Below are 17,783 nucleotides of genomic sequence, written 5' to 3'. Positions count from 1 at the left end.
AGTAATGGATCTTCAGTCTAGCCCACCTACAGATTCATTGTTTTTCTCACATGTACGTGCTTTACTCACTGCCTGCTAATGATGCTTCAGCTTCAGCACAAAGGATCATCTTCAAGTCAATAAAACACATCTGAAAGCAGTAAAGCTACACTGTTGCAGATCTTGTTCGGGTCATTCTTATAAACATGAACAAGTATTTTAGTGAACACATTTAGATTCAGGTGTCCTTACTTGATTTACTGGTGGTAGGGGTAAATGAAGCGTTGCGATTGGTTGCTTGGCTAACAGCCGGGGGTGGAGGAGGCATGGTGGGTGGGGTGGACCTGGGCTGGGTTTTTACATCCGCAGGTGAATCTGGCATTGTTCCAACCTTATGCACTCTGCTACCTGGAACAAGACAGAACAGACAGTCATCATGATGAAGCCCCAGCAAAAAAAAGAAAAAAAAAAAAAAATTTCAAATATTTTCCAAGTGTAGACAGCTGGTTAAAAGAAGAAACATTTTAACTTTGAAAACATTGATTGTCTTTAAGCCTCATAAAAGAACCAAAACAAATCAATACTGGGAGTGGACATGAGTCCAAACTTGTATTGTGTCTCTTGTTGGAGATTCATGGGCCTGGGAGACATACAGTAACACCTGCTCACTCGCTCAGCTGCTGCTGACTGGGCCCCCCTTCTCCTTCCTCTCCCTCGCTCTCCTTCACACATACACACTCCGTGTAGCTCCGACATCCCAATCAGCGCCTCTCTGTAACCTCCAACCAACACACACATTCACATACATGCTCTCCTCCCCGCCTGTCCCCTCTTGTCCCCTAGTTCAGACAGGCAATTTGACAGCCAGTGACAAGTGCAGCTGGATCTGCTGCTGTCCATCACTGTGGACTGGCTTTCAGCAGAGCTCCGTCCTGCTACCAGAGGCTCCACTGTCCTCTGCCAGACACCCTGCCAGCACCAAACAAGGCAAGACCAGGCTCTGATGGGAGTCATGGCACAGTAAGAGCATGAGAAGAAAACACAACCCAAAGTCTATGTGCTGCAACCACAGACATGTTACCACACACTCTCTATGTGTGTCATGGGGTCAAATGTAGTCTTCACTTTGAGTGGTTTGCACATAAATACAGACATGCACAAAAATACATTTTCTTTACAGCTATAGACTACATTCATTCTGTGCATAAGCAGCGGTATTATTATTTAGTGAAGTGCATGTCTGGGACAGTTTGAATGTGTGTTTACTGTCTTTCTGTCTATGTGTCTGTTTGTCTGTCTCTGCAGCTGCTGGAACCAGATCTTTCTGCAATGTAAACCTGAGCTGAGAGGTGTGATGACTTCTGCAGCTTGTGAGAAGATAGCTTTAGAGTATGTGTACATGTGAACACATACTGTGAGTCAGCGCAATAAATTTGCCCTGTGTTGCATAAAACACTGTGCAATACTGCATAAAACAATTAAATCAAGCACTAAATGTCGTACATAAATATAGTGAACACATGTATTCATGATGAAAAAAATAAGTGTCTCCTTATGTGGTCTTACTACAGTCCTTAGTATGGTCTCCTTCTAGCCTCTCTTGTAAAGCGCCTTCTGTGTGTGTCATTTATTGATTTTTTTGTTGGTGACACTGTATTCTCTCTTTTGTTTTTTTCTCTCTCTCGTCCTTTAAAACTAAATAATTTTATTATAACTTTAAACCTGGGAATGTTATGCTTTTAACCCATAAGGACCCAAACAGTCACAGATGACCAAAACCATCTACTGATCTAAACTGTTTAATACCTGTTGATCCACTAAACCTGTCAATACATGTAAATAATTGATGTGAAATGTTTTTTCATAGTCATCAGATACAACCCATTTGGATGTTCAGAGGCTCCGTAGTGAACGTGGAAACACCATCATCTTCTACAACACTGATTCACCAGTAAAACCCATGGAGTTTGATGAATGACAGTGGATGAACACACTGGGTTTATGTTCAGTTAATTATATCTTTGCTGAAAAAGTCACTTTTTCTTCAGTTTTCTCAGTTTTTTGTGTAATAACCCTCAACTTTAATTTAAGCTTTTTATGGTCATCTACCTGATCAGTGAATTAAATACAGTAAAATACTTGATTTTCCCTGAAAAAAAGCAAAATACAGGAGATAATATTAGAATAAATTGTGATAAATCAACTAAGAAAAGTTAAAATAGCAAGAAAAATACTTTTGGGAACTGCCACACAAGTAGCACTGGGTCTTTATGGGTTACATATAAAAAAAAATGCAAAAGATTCATACACAAAAGGAGAAGTGAATCCTTGGCAGGCTCTCTCATGTGACATTTTTATGACTACTGTGTCAAACTCGTACAAAAAACAAATACTGCATTTCTATGCAAATGCATTGTGGTACTAAATCACTTTGAAATATTTCCTAATTTTTACACCTAAAGATCAAACTACAAATGAGAAATGTTTATGTATAAAACTCCTGCCTCATTGGCCTCAGTCTGTGTTGTTAGCCTATTTCTGAGAGCTCATATAGAAGAGTTTAGCAGCTGGTGTCTGTATTTAAAGAGTGCCACTCTGGAGTGTGCTGTACAAGGGCCATTGACACAGTGATCCTCAAGAACATGAGGGGCATGCCTATGTTTGCCTCATGCCAGAGGCTTTGAACATAAACACACAAGGTTATAGATAAAGACAGACAGTGCTGTCCTTTATAAATAGACACACAAACTAGTAGTATCGTCGGCAGTACATGACAAAAACACCTTTACATGCAAAATGTAATGTAGTAATGGAGTCAAAATATATATGTCAATACAGTATAATGAAACTTAACTATCAGCATAGGTAACTCTGTGGAGAGGAGAGGAGAGGAGAGGAGAGGAGAGGAGAGGAGAGGAGAGGAGAGGAGAGGAGAGGAGAGGAGAGGAGAGGAGAGGAGAGGAGAGGAGAGGAGAGGAGAGGAGAGGAGAGGAGAGGAGAGGAGAGGAGAGGAGAGGAGAGGAGAGGAGAGGAGAGGAGGTCCATCCTGTCTGTCTGCTCCTGTCGTGGGATTACAGACAGCTGTTTAATCTGACCGGCTACAGGGACAGGGCACACATACGCACCATGGTGATTTCACTTTTAATACATTAGGAAGTCTGCTAGGTCTGAAATCCCATCTGTGGCCATCTGTGTCATTGTGCTTTGTGCTGAAGGACGACACACTCATGCCAAAAGAAAGAAAGGCAGAGACTACTATAGGTGAAGTGGATCTGTGGTTAAGGTCCATATCTGGATCACAATCCTCTCTGCAGGCTCTGTTTCCCTTTGCAGATTTTAAGATATATTTGTGAGAGAAACCACATTGTGATCTATGCAGCTGAAAATAGATCTATGCAGGATTGAGATATGTTGTTACATATCATTTCACAGTTGAATCTGATGCTGAAAATAAAACAATACAATGCACTCCTCATCTCTGCTGATATCTGTATCTGTTTGCCTCTGCTTCTCTGCCTCTCTGAACAGCTGTATGTCTGCACATTTGACGTAATCTGGGCTAAAAGATTGCTCACCAAAGAAACAGTCTGCAGTCTGAGTTCTAAAAATGTTTTTCTCCTGCACTCCCTTTGTGCCATGATGAAATGAGATGAAAAACAATTCACTGCAAGACACACAAAACCACAGAACATGTACTGTACAACTGCACACACGATGCAGTGGTTTGTGTAACTTTCGAAACCACTTTGAGGTTTCATTATTTAAGGACACATGCCCTCATTAAAGCCTCAAAAACAAACGCACATACACGCTCACACATAAATAAATACTGTCTTGTAATGGCAAGCCATTAGACGGCCATTCAGATACTAGTAATGTATTTTGGTCTCATTTTGCATTGGCATATGTCAGTATACTGCCTATCTAACTGAGTGTGTGCATGTGTATTTGTGCTTCCACTGGTAATGCAGCTGCAACTTATTAGCTTTAGCTAACCACTGCAGAATAGTTCCCTTAAATCCCCCCTGTCTATTCAATCTCTGGTACTCCACAGAGACTCTCCTCAGTGACCACATAGCCCTAAAACTCTCCCTCTGTCTTTTCGCTCCTTACATCCCTCCCTCCCTCTCACTGTAATTCCCCCAGTCTCCAGGAATGCTGTTGTTTTTAATTTCTCCCAGCTGCTCTGGCTGGCTGCCCGGCCGCCTGCCTTCCCACATCTGTTCCCTATCAGGCCGCTGAGGAGTCCACACAAACAGAGCTTGAGCCCCTGGCCCCCAGCCCCCCACCAGGCCTTCATATCAAAACATGGGGATTGTAGCCCTATGCGCTGGACCTAAAACACATGAGAACAGTACCTACAACACCCTCTGCTCTCATACCACTAAGACAAATGCCATTCAAAAGAGAAAAACTGCTGGCAGTCAGTAGCAAAGGGCCAATAACTCAGACCAATAACTTGTTATTGGTCAGACAGAGCATATTTTCTTTCAGTATGCCTTCAAACACTAGATTTTTAAAAAAAAATTAATTCCTTGTTATAAATGTGAACTCTAAACTGTATCACAGGTAAGATGTAGGTTTATGTGGGTGTGAGTATGTGTGTATTTATGTGTGTGCACACAGACTGCCTCAGCAGACAGATCCCAGACTCCACTTCATCTTGAGCTGATTTAGAGTTCAGAGGCTTTAAAGCTCTCACTAATGACAGAGTGGGAGACAGCCCTGCACAGTGTATGTACACACTCACAAACAAACACACACATGCACATGTGTGTACAGATGTACATGTTTGAGGGATGCATATATTTAAGCAGAGGACACAAAAACATGTCTCACAATGTTCCTCGAGACTCTGATACTCCACACGCAACGCCTGCTGAACTAATAAGTCGAACAAAAAACAACTAAAACACGCTTAATAGGCACAAACAAAAGTTACTCTGTAGCTTTGATCACATTATTATGGGCAGCTCACACTCATCTTCAACATGTCAAAAGCTTTAACATTTCTTAAAAATGGGTGGGGTAGTATAACTTCAGGATAAACCGAGAGTGAAGATGGATTAAAGAGAGTTTATCCAGGGCCAGAGGTGCTAAGGGTAGGGGAGGTGTATTTCTGTCTCTCTGAGCTGCAGGGATCCTGTCATACAGTGCTTATATCTGTGAAAGCTGTTATTGATGTAATTGTATTGAAGTTCTAGCGACCATCTGTTCTCCTTTGGGAGGGCCTGGCTCCTCTTGTCGGCAGTGAAGTGGTTATGTGCAGCATATCACTGCTGCCGATGTGCTCACAGAGAAAAAACTTCCTTTTCAGATTTTCCCAACGGCTGCTAATAAAATCCAGATGCTAGACTGGAGCTGTTTCTGCCTCTCCCCTCCCTCCCCCTTCTCTCCTCCTTCTCCATCTTCTGTCCTTTTCTCCTCTCCCAACCCCCTCCTCCTACCCCTCCCCTGTCCTTCTACATTGCTAATCATTTATTTTGCTCCTTTCATCTACCTCTCCTCCCATTGCTCCCTCCTTCCTCTCCCCTACAATCCATCCATCCTCGCCTTCGTCTTTCTCTCCAGCCACTAACCCAGAGCCATTCCTAAATAAAGGAAAGTATTTGTGACATTCAGCTGAGGCAGGCCGTGCCAAGAACAACTCCCTGGCTAGCCAGACACATCTGGAGTGTGTTAAAAACTCGATAGGCACTGGTACCATGATTGGCTGTCCAGCCATGCTTACACACATGCAATCAATATGGTCACAAACACTGGAACATACAGCTTTAATCATATACAAACAGGACTCTACATATTCAAAGTCTGACATTGAATCCTCTTTTCTTGTCAGACATCGTATCAGCTGTACGCACAAATTCTCAGTTGTACTTGTTACCGTGATGTTTACATTTCTTCAACAGCAACCCAGGAATAAGCTGTTTATATGCATATCTGTACAAGTCAATGAGAACTTACATGTCTAGTGTGTGCATGTGAACTACATTCAAGTGCATGCATGGGTATTGTGCTCCTGTGTATGTGTGTGTGGCTCCAGGGTCTCTGTGTGAGAGGATTTGAACACCTGAACATCAATAACTGTCATGTGGGCCACCTGGGACCCCACAGCCAGCTTGCACCATGGGCACACAGCCATCACCAGCACAGCTGCCACAGAGAGAGAGCTGGGGGGGGGAGGGGGGTGAGAGCAGAGATATGTGGAGGAAGTAGGAGACAAGAAGAAGACACACATAGCTATGAGGAAGTGACTTGCACATCTGGGAATGGGTAAGAGAAGACAGAGGCAGGCTGACACAAAGAGAGAAAAAGATTTACATGTAGATTCTCCTCTGCATGATAACTCTCTTTTGTTTCCTCTCATCTACATCTTCTTTTCCTCGTTCTGTCAGCTGTGTGCTTAATTTTGCCAGCTGAGAGCTCAGCCTCAGGCTGCCACATTCAAACATCAAACCATACTTTCAGCTTTCCTCTTTTGGATGAGCTCACTACACCAGGAACTATATATTTCATATTTATACAGTACATTATAAGGAACATTAATAAACTTTTGCATGGACATAAACACATGTGGGACATATGATTACATGCATAAGACAAAACACAAAGACCTGACCTCAGTCTCAATACTATTGTTTTTGTTTTCTTTCATTTATTGTTAGTGTGATTGCATGATTGTTACTTTGCAATGTAATGTTTTGTCTTTTTACAGCTTCCCTTCACTCCCTCTTCTCCCACAATCTGCCCATCTTTACCATCTTCCCTCTTTTCAGCCAGTATCCCAGGCCACTGCATCCTGTATATACATGCAACACATAGGACACCTTGTGCAGATGACTGGCAGCATCCTAGAAACACACATTCCTACTAAATTACATATAAAAATAACAAAACCTCTAAGAGTTCTGCAGGCCGGTGGGTTTTCACAGTGGCTCATGTCTATGATTAGGTTCAAATCATGCGGTGAAACTCATCACAAAAAATATCTGGGTCACCTAAAATCTTAACCAGTTTCTAAAAAACCCAAATCTAAGAATTTAAAATAAAACTTGAATAGCTTCCCCCACACTGCCAGAAGACACTCACAATAAGTGCACTTACATAAATATGCTGATCCAAACACCTGCAGCCTCACCCAGTACCAATTAGCTCATCAGGCTTTTAATTACTCTGTTAATTGCATACAGGCAGCATGAAGGGCAGCCAGGGAATAGGGCAAGGGGAGCCTCCTGAGGACCCAGCCTGACAAGCCTGACAAACAACGAACAGCAGCCACAACACAGCGACTCTGGAGGCTGGGAGAAGGAGAAAACATAAGACAATAGATCCAAGTGTCTGTGATATCACTTCCTCTTCCAGTGAACTGGGTGATGAGAGAGATCAGGGAAGGGTAAGACCAAAAGGAGGAGAAAAAAGAAAGGGGAGCAGAGCTATGTAAAGAGAGCTAAGAGTACATCTGTGATCGGCTACACTACATCTGGATTAGTTCATATTGGTCACAGGAGGGAGAGGGGGTGGGGATTGGGGTTCAACAGGCGGGAGGAACAAGCGTGGGAATGTCCCACTGTTAAGTTTAGGGCATGTAGGCTTATTGTATTTGTGGGAGAGTTAAGCTGGAGTCTCCACAGAGTGACCTGTCTGTCAAAGAGCTCCACAATAACACAAACATCCTTTTAACTGTGCATAATCTGGACACACACATGCAAACACAACCATAAGTGGGTTGACATGAGAAAGGCAACACAGACATGAGAAGTTCTGTATTTGTTTTCTCTTTGCATTCTAAACTTTATTTGGCATTTATTCCTCATCCTTAGCAAATGTCTCTATTTATTGACATTTTAGTATATCAGTCTGGCTGTGTCTCCCTCGCATCGAGCAGATGTCCTCCCTCCGTTTCTTCCAGGAGCAGTGTTTGAGGAGGTGTATCCAGGAAACAGTGGCCGGCGCTCACTTCCTGTGTGACAGGTGTGCGATGGAGGCCTGACAGCTGCTGTCCTGCTCTCTCTTTCCCTCCCTGTATTCTTCTCTCCTGTTTCTCCCTCTTTGCAGCCAGCTGCAGCAGAGAGCAGCTCTATTTGTTCTTACGTCACTGCTGTTGCCTGCTGATTTATGGAGCACAAAAGACTTAGATTTGACCCTGGCAACATACACGCACGCATGCACACACACACACACACACACACACACACACACACACATACACCACAGCAACTGCAGCATCTCTGTGCTTCCTCTTCATAAACCCCGATTCTAAGCATGTGTGTTTGTTAAATGTAATGTGTGGATTGTGGCTGCCTATTTTTCGTTCTTCTGCTTTGTGCGCTGTTAAAAACCTGACACTCAGCTGTCACTTACAGCTAAGATAGGAAAACAAACAGCAGATTAGTCATTCTCCTGCTTGATGTCGTGTATTTCATTTCATTCAGTGTTAAATGTCTACTCTGTCACTATGGAGCTGTCAGCACTGACAAAACTGTCTGCAGCCTGAACTGCTCCCCAGCCTGCCAGTGCTCTCATACCTCTTCATTTGGCCCGCAGGCACAGTAACAATAGCTCCTGACATTAGCCAGGCATGGGTAGGGTGTTCTGTATTATCTTCAGGACCCCACTGCTTTCACACATACACACACAAACCACTGGGAAGCAGAATGTGGCAGAGAGGGAGGGGGGGCATTCATGTGACAGGTTAGAGAGAAGCTTTGACAGTTTCTCCATTTAGCCTACAGCCAGCTCATGCTGGAAGCTGCCGAAATAAATACCAGTTACTCCTCTGGGACACGAGCCGACTACGGGACGCCGCCACAAAAACAGAGCAAGCAGTCGAAGAAAAGGACTGACTGTGGTGTCATAACATAGTGGTTATTTGAGCTAATTGGCAAATTAAGATGACCTACTGTCATGTCATGGTCAAAGTAAGTGATGGAAAAAAGAAGTAAGAAAAAGGAATTTTTATACAGTGAATTGTAGCGTTCTGAAACCAAATCTCTGTAGATACAGTAGTCTATTTAAAGCCAATTTAACAACAATGCCTGAGGGTTTTTTTTTTTCAATTAGTGTTTTAGTTTTTTCTTAATTAGTGCTTCTCAATTAGTGTTTTAGTTTCAATTAGTGTTTTATTTTAACACTTTAACTGACAAAAGATTATAATTCATAACAGGAAATTTAATAAAGTAAAGGTGAATCCACTGTTGCAGACAGTCATGCTTTAACATCAGAACACTTGTATTACATTTAATGTTAATCATGTCAAATACTCAGGAAAAATAAGAATATAGTGAGGTAACGTTAACCTCTATGGGAGTTACGTACCTTGCACTGCATACCCTGCTTTCTGAACATACCTTTGTGTTTTGGCTGAGTTACATGCACAGTAAACAGACACATCCATTAATGTCATCACCACCCTGCCCACAGCAGCTATAAAACGGCAAACCTCAGCTTCTGATTGAACTAAATTAAAAAACGACATTCTGACTGGCACTGTATAGTCTTATTTATTCCCTCAAACCCTCAGACATTTTCATAAATGATAATCCACAAAGGTCAGAAGATATTACTACAGGGATAACCTCTGTCTGAAGTACTACTTGAAGGACTGAGCGGACTCAACCCCTATACACTTTGCTGCGGTTCCTGGTGATTTTATATGACCACGACTCTGACATATCAAGAAAATTACTGACCTTTTTTGTGCACTTCAAATACCCCTGGGAAGCTAAGATGTCCTTTTCTTAGTTAACTTAGCACTCTACACAGGCAATACCTTTATCTGAAGGGGTACATTTTGTCTGTGTGTGTATGTGTTAGTGTGTATGTGTGTAGAGACAGAAAGGCAGAGGAAGGAAGGCTGGAGCCGAGATTAAGGTCTGTACAACTAACTGGTAACACAACGGCACTCAGTGGCTCAGCCTCCCATTTGAAGAGAGACGGAACCATCTGTGTGGCACAGGATCTGTTTCCAGGAGATAACAGCTTTTTTAATTTCACAAATACTGTACAGAGAGGGAGAGAGAGCGAATGAGAGACATGCCTTCCTTCCCAATCTCTGCCTGCATGGTCCTCTGTTGCAGCACTCCACACATACACACACATGTCCAGCGAGGACCACTTTAGAGTGGAGGCCTTAATAACTTCAGTCTGTGTTCCTTTGTGCTTGTTTACTCCCTGCCTGTGATAAAGGCCTCGGTGTGAAGCAAAAGGAAAGGGAGGGATTCATTATATCAGGTAGCAGTTGCGATATGAACTTCCCATTTTCTCTGTTGGTCTGTCTGTTTGGCTTGATTAAAACCGAGCTCACTGCTACTGTAGATTAGGCCAGCTGTTTCCTGTGTCTGACTCTGATCTAAATACACTTCCTAGCAGGAGGTTTCATACAGTACAGGGATGCGAGTTGAGTAGGTGCATGGAGAAAGGGACAATGAAAAGAAGAGGGTTAAAAGAAGGTCAAAGGTTAGAAGGCAAGCAAGGAAGTAAGAGGTTACTTTGGAAAGAGAGCTGGAGGTGATACTGGCACAAGACAAGGAAGGGAGGAGGAGGAAGGGCTATTTTCATGTGTCTGGCTGAAGCTGTAACTTATTCATACTGTACAGTACATGTGAAACTCGATGCTGTGGCATTTGTTTGCAACAGCATTTATAATGGAGCATCCCTTTTGAAATGCATAATTGTGGAGTGCAAATTTGTCTAGGCTGCATATGCTGAAGTCATTTTACTAAAATAAAGAGGCACTTCAACAAATAATTTCCAGAAATGCTCAGCCACAAATGGAGAGGTTTCACACAAAATAACTAGAGCATCTCACATGTTGTGCGTTCACAGAAATCAGGAGAAAACACCTGATAAATCCAGTGGGTGCAGTGCTGAGTGAAGAAGTGTGCGTGCACTGTATGTTGATCTTGGGAATCTGAATGGATGTGTGCATACTGTAGAGATGAAAACAAGGAAAAGAGAGAAAGAGTGAGATTTCACACACACATTTGGGGTTTTGCTTGGCCTCCACCCTATGCTCTGCTCCCACGCTGTGGCGTCAGCGGCCCAGCCATCCAGCGAGTGTGTTTCTCATTCCATCAGATGTTGGGAAGCTGTTCGCTTCTCTGCTCTAGTCTCTGACATTCTCCATCTCCCCAGAGAGGCTGGGCAGCCTTGTCACAGTAATGTCAAACACATGTGGAACAGACCAGGGCAGAGCAGACCAACACAGAGGACGCAGCAGAAGGCAGCCAGAACCACAGCGGTCTATGCCACTGTGTATAAGTATAAACAGCATTGAAACCATAGAGATTCAGCATTGGCCCGGTCACTCCATCACTCTCCTAAGTCACTCAATTCCTGTCATATCTACAAAGCCACACATATTTACAGCCCGATCCCATGAAGCTTCCATTCCAACTCAATGTATCAATGCTGCAAAAGACTGAGATGACAACAAGACAACAGAGTACCAGTATAACGTCATATGACATTGTAAACCTCTGACGCATTTCACTTTCTCCTCTTTAAGACCCAGTGTAGTATTCTGTAAGTTATCAGCTCAGTTATAAACATACAAAAATCCTTGAAGGACAGCAGAGGAATATTCACCAACAACTACGCTCAAACATGTACATGAACAATTTGTACTTTCCATTTCATGCACCTTCATAGTTTCACTACACTAAATACATTTCAAATTTAAATATATAGTACTTATATTTTTGGCTCCTTAAACTAATGTTACTGATAATAATTCTGTACTTACACCTGCACTGCTACCTACAGCGTACTTAAGTAAAGAATCTGAGTGCTTGTGTTTAAACATGGCTTTTGTGTAGGCTTTAATCCGCTGTAACTGTTTGATGTCTCCAGCACAAACTTAACAGAGGCTATACTTTTCCTCTTATTGAGAAACTGTCTTTATCTGTTGGAGGCTAATGTTCTCACCCTGGAGGCAAAGCTGAGTGACAGCCTGCAATCTGCTAAACTGCGAAAAATAGAATACTGTGATTTGTGTGGAAAACACACAGACCGCAAGTAACAAACACTTGAAATGGAGAGGCAAAACATATTTGCCCATTACAACATGCAAAAATAATGAAATGTAATACTTAATCCACACACACACGGTGACACTCACACAGGGTTGATGTCTTTGGCTTGTGTCAAGCACTTGGCTTGTCTTGTCGGTGATGGCCCAGGTGTCTGTGTTGTGCTGACCACCTGACCAGCTTGCTGTGCGCTTGCAGCTCCCGCCCACCCGAGGCCATCTGCTTCCCTCATTAATTAGGAGACAGCCAGTTTCACCTGCACTGCCCGCATTTAGATCACAATAATTACCACACACACACTAAGCACACTCAACAAGCCCACACACTCTTACAGCACGCAGAATAACAGAATATAAACTGCATTTTAATCTTGCAGCTTCTAATAGAGAATGAGCCATATCAGCTGCACCCTATTACACACTGTTAGACTCAGATGATGAAAAACAGATATGACTTTCACTATCTCTAAAGTTTTTGCTGAATGTCTGATGCATTAGTAACTGATAAAGTTTCCAGTTAGTTCTGGCATGTACAAGAGTACAAAAAACATTGTGCCTTAGATACACTACCCTGAAAATAGCAGTTATAAATTCACACGGTAATTTAACGAAAACCACCAGGAAGCAAAGAGATGTACTGCATGTGTTTTCTTCTACATCAAACTGAGGGGTCCATGCGGACTGAGCAGGACTTTGCAAGATGACATTTCTTTAGAGGAAAACAGGTTCTCTTGCTCACTTTGAAATTGCTGTGGTTTGTTTTCCCTTTTGTATATGCAGTAACACATTATATATACAGACACCATCGCATCCATGCACCTGTGGTGGATGGGAAGTGAATAAACACTCTGCAGTCTGGGGTCATAATGAATGGCCTGCCTTTTAAGAGAGCTACTTAATGATGAAGAGGGGACATCTGCCTAAGCAGGCGCCTGGCCGAGCTGTGCTGAGCGATGGGGCAAGCCAACGTTGGAAGGAGAGAGGCAGGGATGCTCGCTTGGTGGTGATGGAGGTATAATGTGCGGTGAGGCAGGGTGTCTGCAGTGCGGTTTCACCTCTGCAACCTCTCATCCATTGTTCGAGACTATTATCAACTGTTCAATTATTCAGATGATCTTTACCAGGGCCAATTATACAGGACCATGTCCTGCAGAGAAAATGGCCTGAGTGTTTCACTGTTGCACTCACAGTGCACCACTGAGGCTGTTCAAGCGAGGGTAGAACCTTTGGCCGGGCTTGTTTCTTCATAGGGAGTGTCCCCACAGTCATAAGGCTTGTACAAAATTATCCATTATGATTTCAGTATTTTTAACTCACTTTACTTTTGTGTTTGTTTCCTCTGGTTGCCATAGTGTTCTTGGTAAACACTTCTCTACACTAATTTCTTTTCCTTCAAGTCTAAACAGTCGCTTTTCTAAAATGTACAGATGCACTTTCAAGCAAAATCCCCCCCATCTACTGATTTGACAGGACTTCAAGGTACTTTTTTCTTTTAGCGTAAAGACAGACTCTGGTGACAGTGGTGATGCACTGCCAGTGGGTGGGCAGAGGCAACACGCAGTTCAGTTCAAGGTAAGTGGCTCAGTTTATCCTTTCACACATCCATCACCTCCGCAGAGTCCAGGTGGACCTCAAGTTCATTCAGACCAAAGATCTAGTGTCATCACTTTGTCTAAACATCACTTTGATGTTCAGCAGACTGATGGGGCAAACAAGTCATGAGACAGAAATCCCTCTACTACCTTATTACAACTGTCACAGTAAAGAGGGATACATGTGTCTAATATAAATAATTAACTTTAACATTATTAGGCTATTTGTTGTTCACTATCTTTAGTGGTTTAACTCTTTTCTACCTCTTTAGTGTGGCTCTATGTATGGTGATATTACACATCCATATAACACCTATTACTGGGTACATATCTGCATCAGAATCAACAACTGAAAGATGAGAAACGTATATGCGATGGAGTAAACAATGACAGGATTTTCCCCAAAAACACACCTTAAGCAGCCTTGTTTGTCTTTACCTTTACAATAAGAAGCAGCGCTGTGCAGTCCACAATATGAGTTTAAAGCTCATATATCTCAGCATTCTAAATATGAAGAAAAAAAAAATAAGGCTATAAAACGTTGTGTTTTTTTTTTCTTTTTTTTTTTCTAATACCCGGCTGAGCACACTGTCAGGAAGCTTCAACTCATTTAAAAGCAATTTACATGGCTAACATTTTGTCAATGCGCCCGAGTTTGCAGGTTGTACTTACTTTGTGAAGGTCGAGGTCAAGCTGAGGTAATTGTAGCGGTGATAATCCACACCAAAGAGTTTCTAAAACAGATTTTATACCGTCTCCAGCCTCATTATTTGGAGAAAAAGCATAAAGCCTTTACTAAATAGTGCGGGGAAAGTATTCAGGTGTAGTTCTTTCTGTTTGTGTCTTTTAAATGTTCTTGTCAAAGAGAGGAAACATAGGCAGAAGCCACAGTTAGAGAAGGAAAATGTGGACGTTTCATTTGAGAGTTGACTTTCCAGGTTTAATAAATTATGAGGTATTTCTCTTCTCAGTGAAATCGAAAAATGGAAGAAAAACAAGTCAAAGCCACAGCTCTTGTATCCTCATGAGCGCACTGATGTCTTTGGTTTTGCAGTCTGTGTTTTGCTTCTTGATGGGGGTGGGGGGTGGGGGAATCACAACTTGTCCGGATCAGGTAAATCCTCTCTTCTTAAAATAAAAATAAAAAATAAACAATCCCAGAAAGAAAAAAAAAGTCTTGTATGTCCGTTTTCAGCAGACAAAACGGTGAGATTTTTTTTTTTTTTTTTTTTTTTGTCTTTTACTGTAAATCAACAAATCCCCGCAATTTATTATGAAGATGCGGATCCTCTTTTCTGAAGGGTGCGTCTATTATTCCTCCGGTGCCAACTTTAAAACCCCTCTCAGTCCGATGTGTGAGGGGAAAAAGTCCATAAACATCCAGCGAGGCTTTTTTTTTTTTTAAATTCTCCTCCTTTTTCGTGTCTGTAAAAGCGCACTTTGTTTACAGCCTGTGGACTCTTGTGATACACCACGTTTCTCTGAGGTCCGTCTGTTCCACCGACGCACCGATCTTCCGCCGACTGTCTGAGCGACACGGCGTGGTTTAGAGTTACTTCTCCTCAACAAAATCACAACCGGCTCTGCATATTTAGGCCGATTTTATTTTATTTTATTTTTTTTCCGTTGTTGATTATCCCCCGTCGGTTTCTCAATGTAGGGTTTTGCGTCTTATTTAGTGTTCTTCTGTGATGAGTGGAGCTGGCGGGCCCACTGTATGCAGTAACCGCGGCTCTCCTCCTCCTCCTCTCTCTGTCCTCGCTGTAGCCTTCTGTCTGCGTTTAAACACCATCTGGAGCCTCTCTCTCTCTCTCTCTCTCCCCTCTTCCACTCTCTCTCTCTCTCTCTCTCTCTCTCTCTCTCTCTCTCTCTCTCTCTCTCTCTCTCTCGGGTACCACCAGAAGATCTGCCAGCTAGAGGCTAGTACAGGAATCCTCTCAAAACAACCTTTAAAACTCTTCCTTTTTTTTTTTTTCTTAGCTCAAGAATAATAAAACCACATCTGAATTTAAAAAAAAAAATGCCCACATGCACAAATACAGGTGATGACGTGCATAGAAACGCATGATCATTTCACATAGAAATGCATGCAAAACTCACCCAAATTCATTGTCTGCCACATTCGACGCACAATTGTCATTATTTCACACATAACACTAAATATTAAAAAAAAAAAAAAAAAAAAAAAAAAAGCTGTGGGAGCTGTGAATGAATCGCCCTGCAGTACCGCCGTCTGCCCGTGGGGGCCGCTGTTTCCTAATGCCAATACGAGGAAGAGGACAACAAGGAGAGCTTGTTTAATAAATCAAGTTGAGAGCCATCATAGTCTATAGCACATTGCAATAGTTTTAACTTTATTTACTTTATTTATTTATTTTTTGCTGAAAAACATGAATGTGAAAGAAGACAAGTGTTGGTGCATATCAGCACACACTCAAGTGAATCCTCCTCCACTCCACAAGGTTGTCAGGTGAGTAATATTCTACTGCACAGTGAATTTATGTTGTGAATATTAATATTTTACTACCATTAATAATACCCTCTTTATAACTTATATTATATTTTTGTTTGCCTGGTTTTAAAAAAGCATGTTTTTAGCCTGTATTGTGTAAAAACTATTATATTTATTTTTGCTATGGTACATTTGCAGTGTGACATTATGTTTTCCACAGTGCAATTCCACACTTACAATGCAATATTATTTTACATTCGCACCTCAGTATCATTCTGCAGTACAACAGGTTGAAGAAAAATGTACCTTCTCGCTTTTAGACTGCACATTGACTATTTATTCTTTAGATTTTGTACTTTACGGTTTTTGCACTTGTCTATTAATCCCTGTTCTCATACTATGATGGTTTGTTTTACCTTGTTAATTATTTTTTATTTCATTACTTACTGTATCGGTCTGAGCAACCTAATTTCATTGCACATGACTGTGTAATGAAAATAAAGCCTAGACTAATATTCCATTTTCATTGCTGCAGCTTGATTATTGTTTCATTTAAACTATGTGAATATTATGAATATTTTGTTTTCTTATTAATATGGAGGTGTTAGGAAAGTTATTGGGGTGGGGGGTCTTTCCATAGCTTGTTGCAGTTGTATGATCATTATTGTTTTCAATGTGTTTGGTTTCTGTTTTTATCTGCTTTTTATCTGTATGTAAAGTGTCTTTGAGTTCCATGAAAAGTGCTATACAAATAAAATTTATTATTATTATTATTATTATTATTATTATTATTATTATTATTATTATTATTATTATTATTATACCATTGCATACTTCAGTAACAGTTTTACTTTTATATAGACTTACGTACTATTAGTGTAAAATATGTCCAAAGACTGCAGATTAAAAAAAATACACCTTTGGCTACTTGTGGTGAATTTATAATAAGGCTTGTTAACAGATGCTGTCTTATGGTAAATTGACCACTACATGAATAAATAAATACAAGTGGTAGGAAAGGGAGTGAGGCAGGTACATCTGTTCCTCTAAAGTGAGAAGCGTCCACCTGTCCACACTGGACTGTTGGTCTCATCGCTCCTCCCACCTGCCCCCTCTCTACCTCTAGCAGACACACATACCCAACATCAACACACACACACACACACACACACACACACACACACACACACACACACACACGCATACACACATCCATAGCCATGCAGGGGGACAGAAGACAAAGCTGACACCCTCCTGACCCCTCCTGCATCTACAGAACAAACAGAACCAGCTTGTAAAGTACACACAGACAGCTGCTCTGCCCCGACTCCAGTCTCACCAGCCTCCAACCCAAACTATTCATATGCAGCCAGGAAGACTTTTGGAAAACGCTCCAGCGCTGATTAAATAATATGAACAAGCAAGCAAAGGGAAGCCCAGCCCTCCATCACTAAAATGTAACAGTTCCCCTCTCAACTTAATATGGGATAACTTCAGGTAACCCAGAAACCGGTGTGAATATTTTTTTGGTAAAACCACTATAGACATTTTTATGTTGGCAGAACGAAACTGACAAAGCCAAACATAAGGACTCAAAGTGCAGTATATCAACATTACATACATAAACAGATGCACAGGCCATTACATGCTGGGTCTGTGAGAGGCAGTATCTGTGGTGCATGAGGGTAGAAGTGTGGTTGTCAGGGAGATGGATGGAGTGTTTATGAAACTC

The 17,783-nt window shown here is 41.8% G+C and overlaps 1 protein-coding gene across 8 annotated transcripts in view; it reads right to left on the bottom strand.

The window, feature by feature from the left end:
• Positions 1 to 17,783, bottom strand: part of cbfa2t3 (CBFA2/RUNX1 partner transcriptional co-repressor 3) — a 45,293-nt gene that overhangs the window by 21,604 nt on the left and 5,906 nt on the right. For 6 of the 8 annotated variants that reach the window (XM_030124084.1, XM_030124065.1, XM_030124092.1 and 3 more), the window contains one exon: positions 232 to 387. In XM_030124084.1, coding sequence (XP_029979944.1) covers positions 232 to 387 — 156 coding nt within the window. Of the gene's footprint in view, positions 1 to 231; positions 388 to 14,037; positions 14,238 to 14,271; positions 15,433 to 17,783 lie in introns of those variants that run through there. The other 2 variants (XM_030124117.1, XM_030124128.1) reach the window with 2 other exon arrangements.

The sequence above is a fragment of the Sphaeramia orbicularis genome, chromosome 3 (assembly GCF_902148855.1).
Source record: "Sphaeramia orbicularis chromosome 3, fSphaOr1.1, whole genome shotgun sequence".
Lineage (NCBI taxonomy): Eukaryota > Metazoa > Chordata > Actinopteri > Kurtiformes > Apogonidae > Sphaeramia > Sphaeramia orbicularis.
The sequence above is the reverse complement of the archived record's forward strand: the minus strand, read 5'-3'. Positions and strand labels throughout refer to the sequence as shown.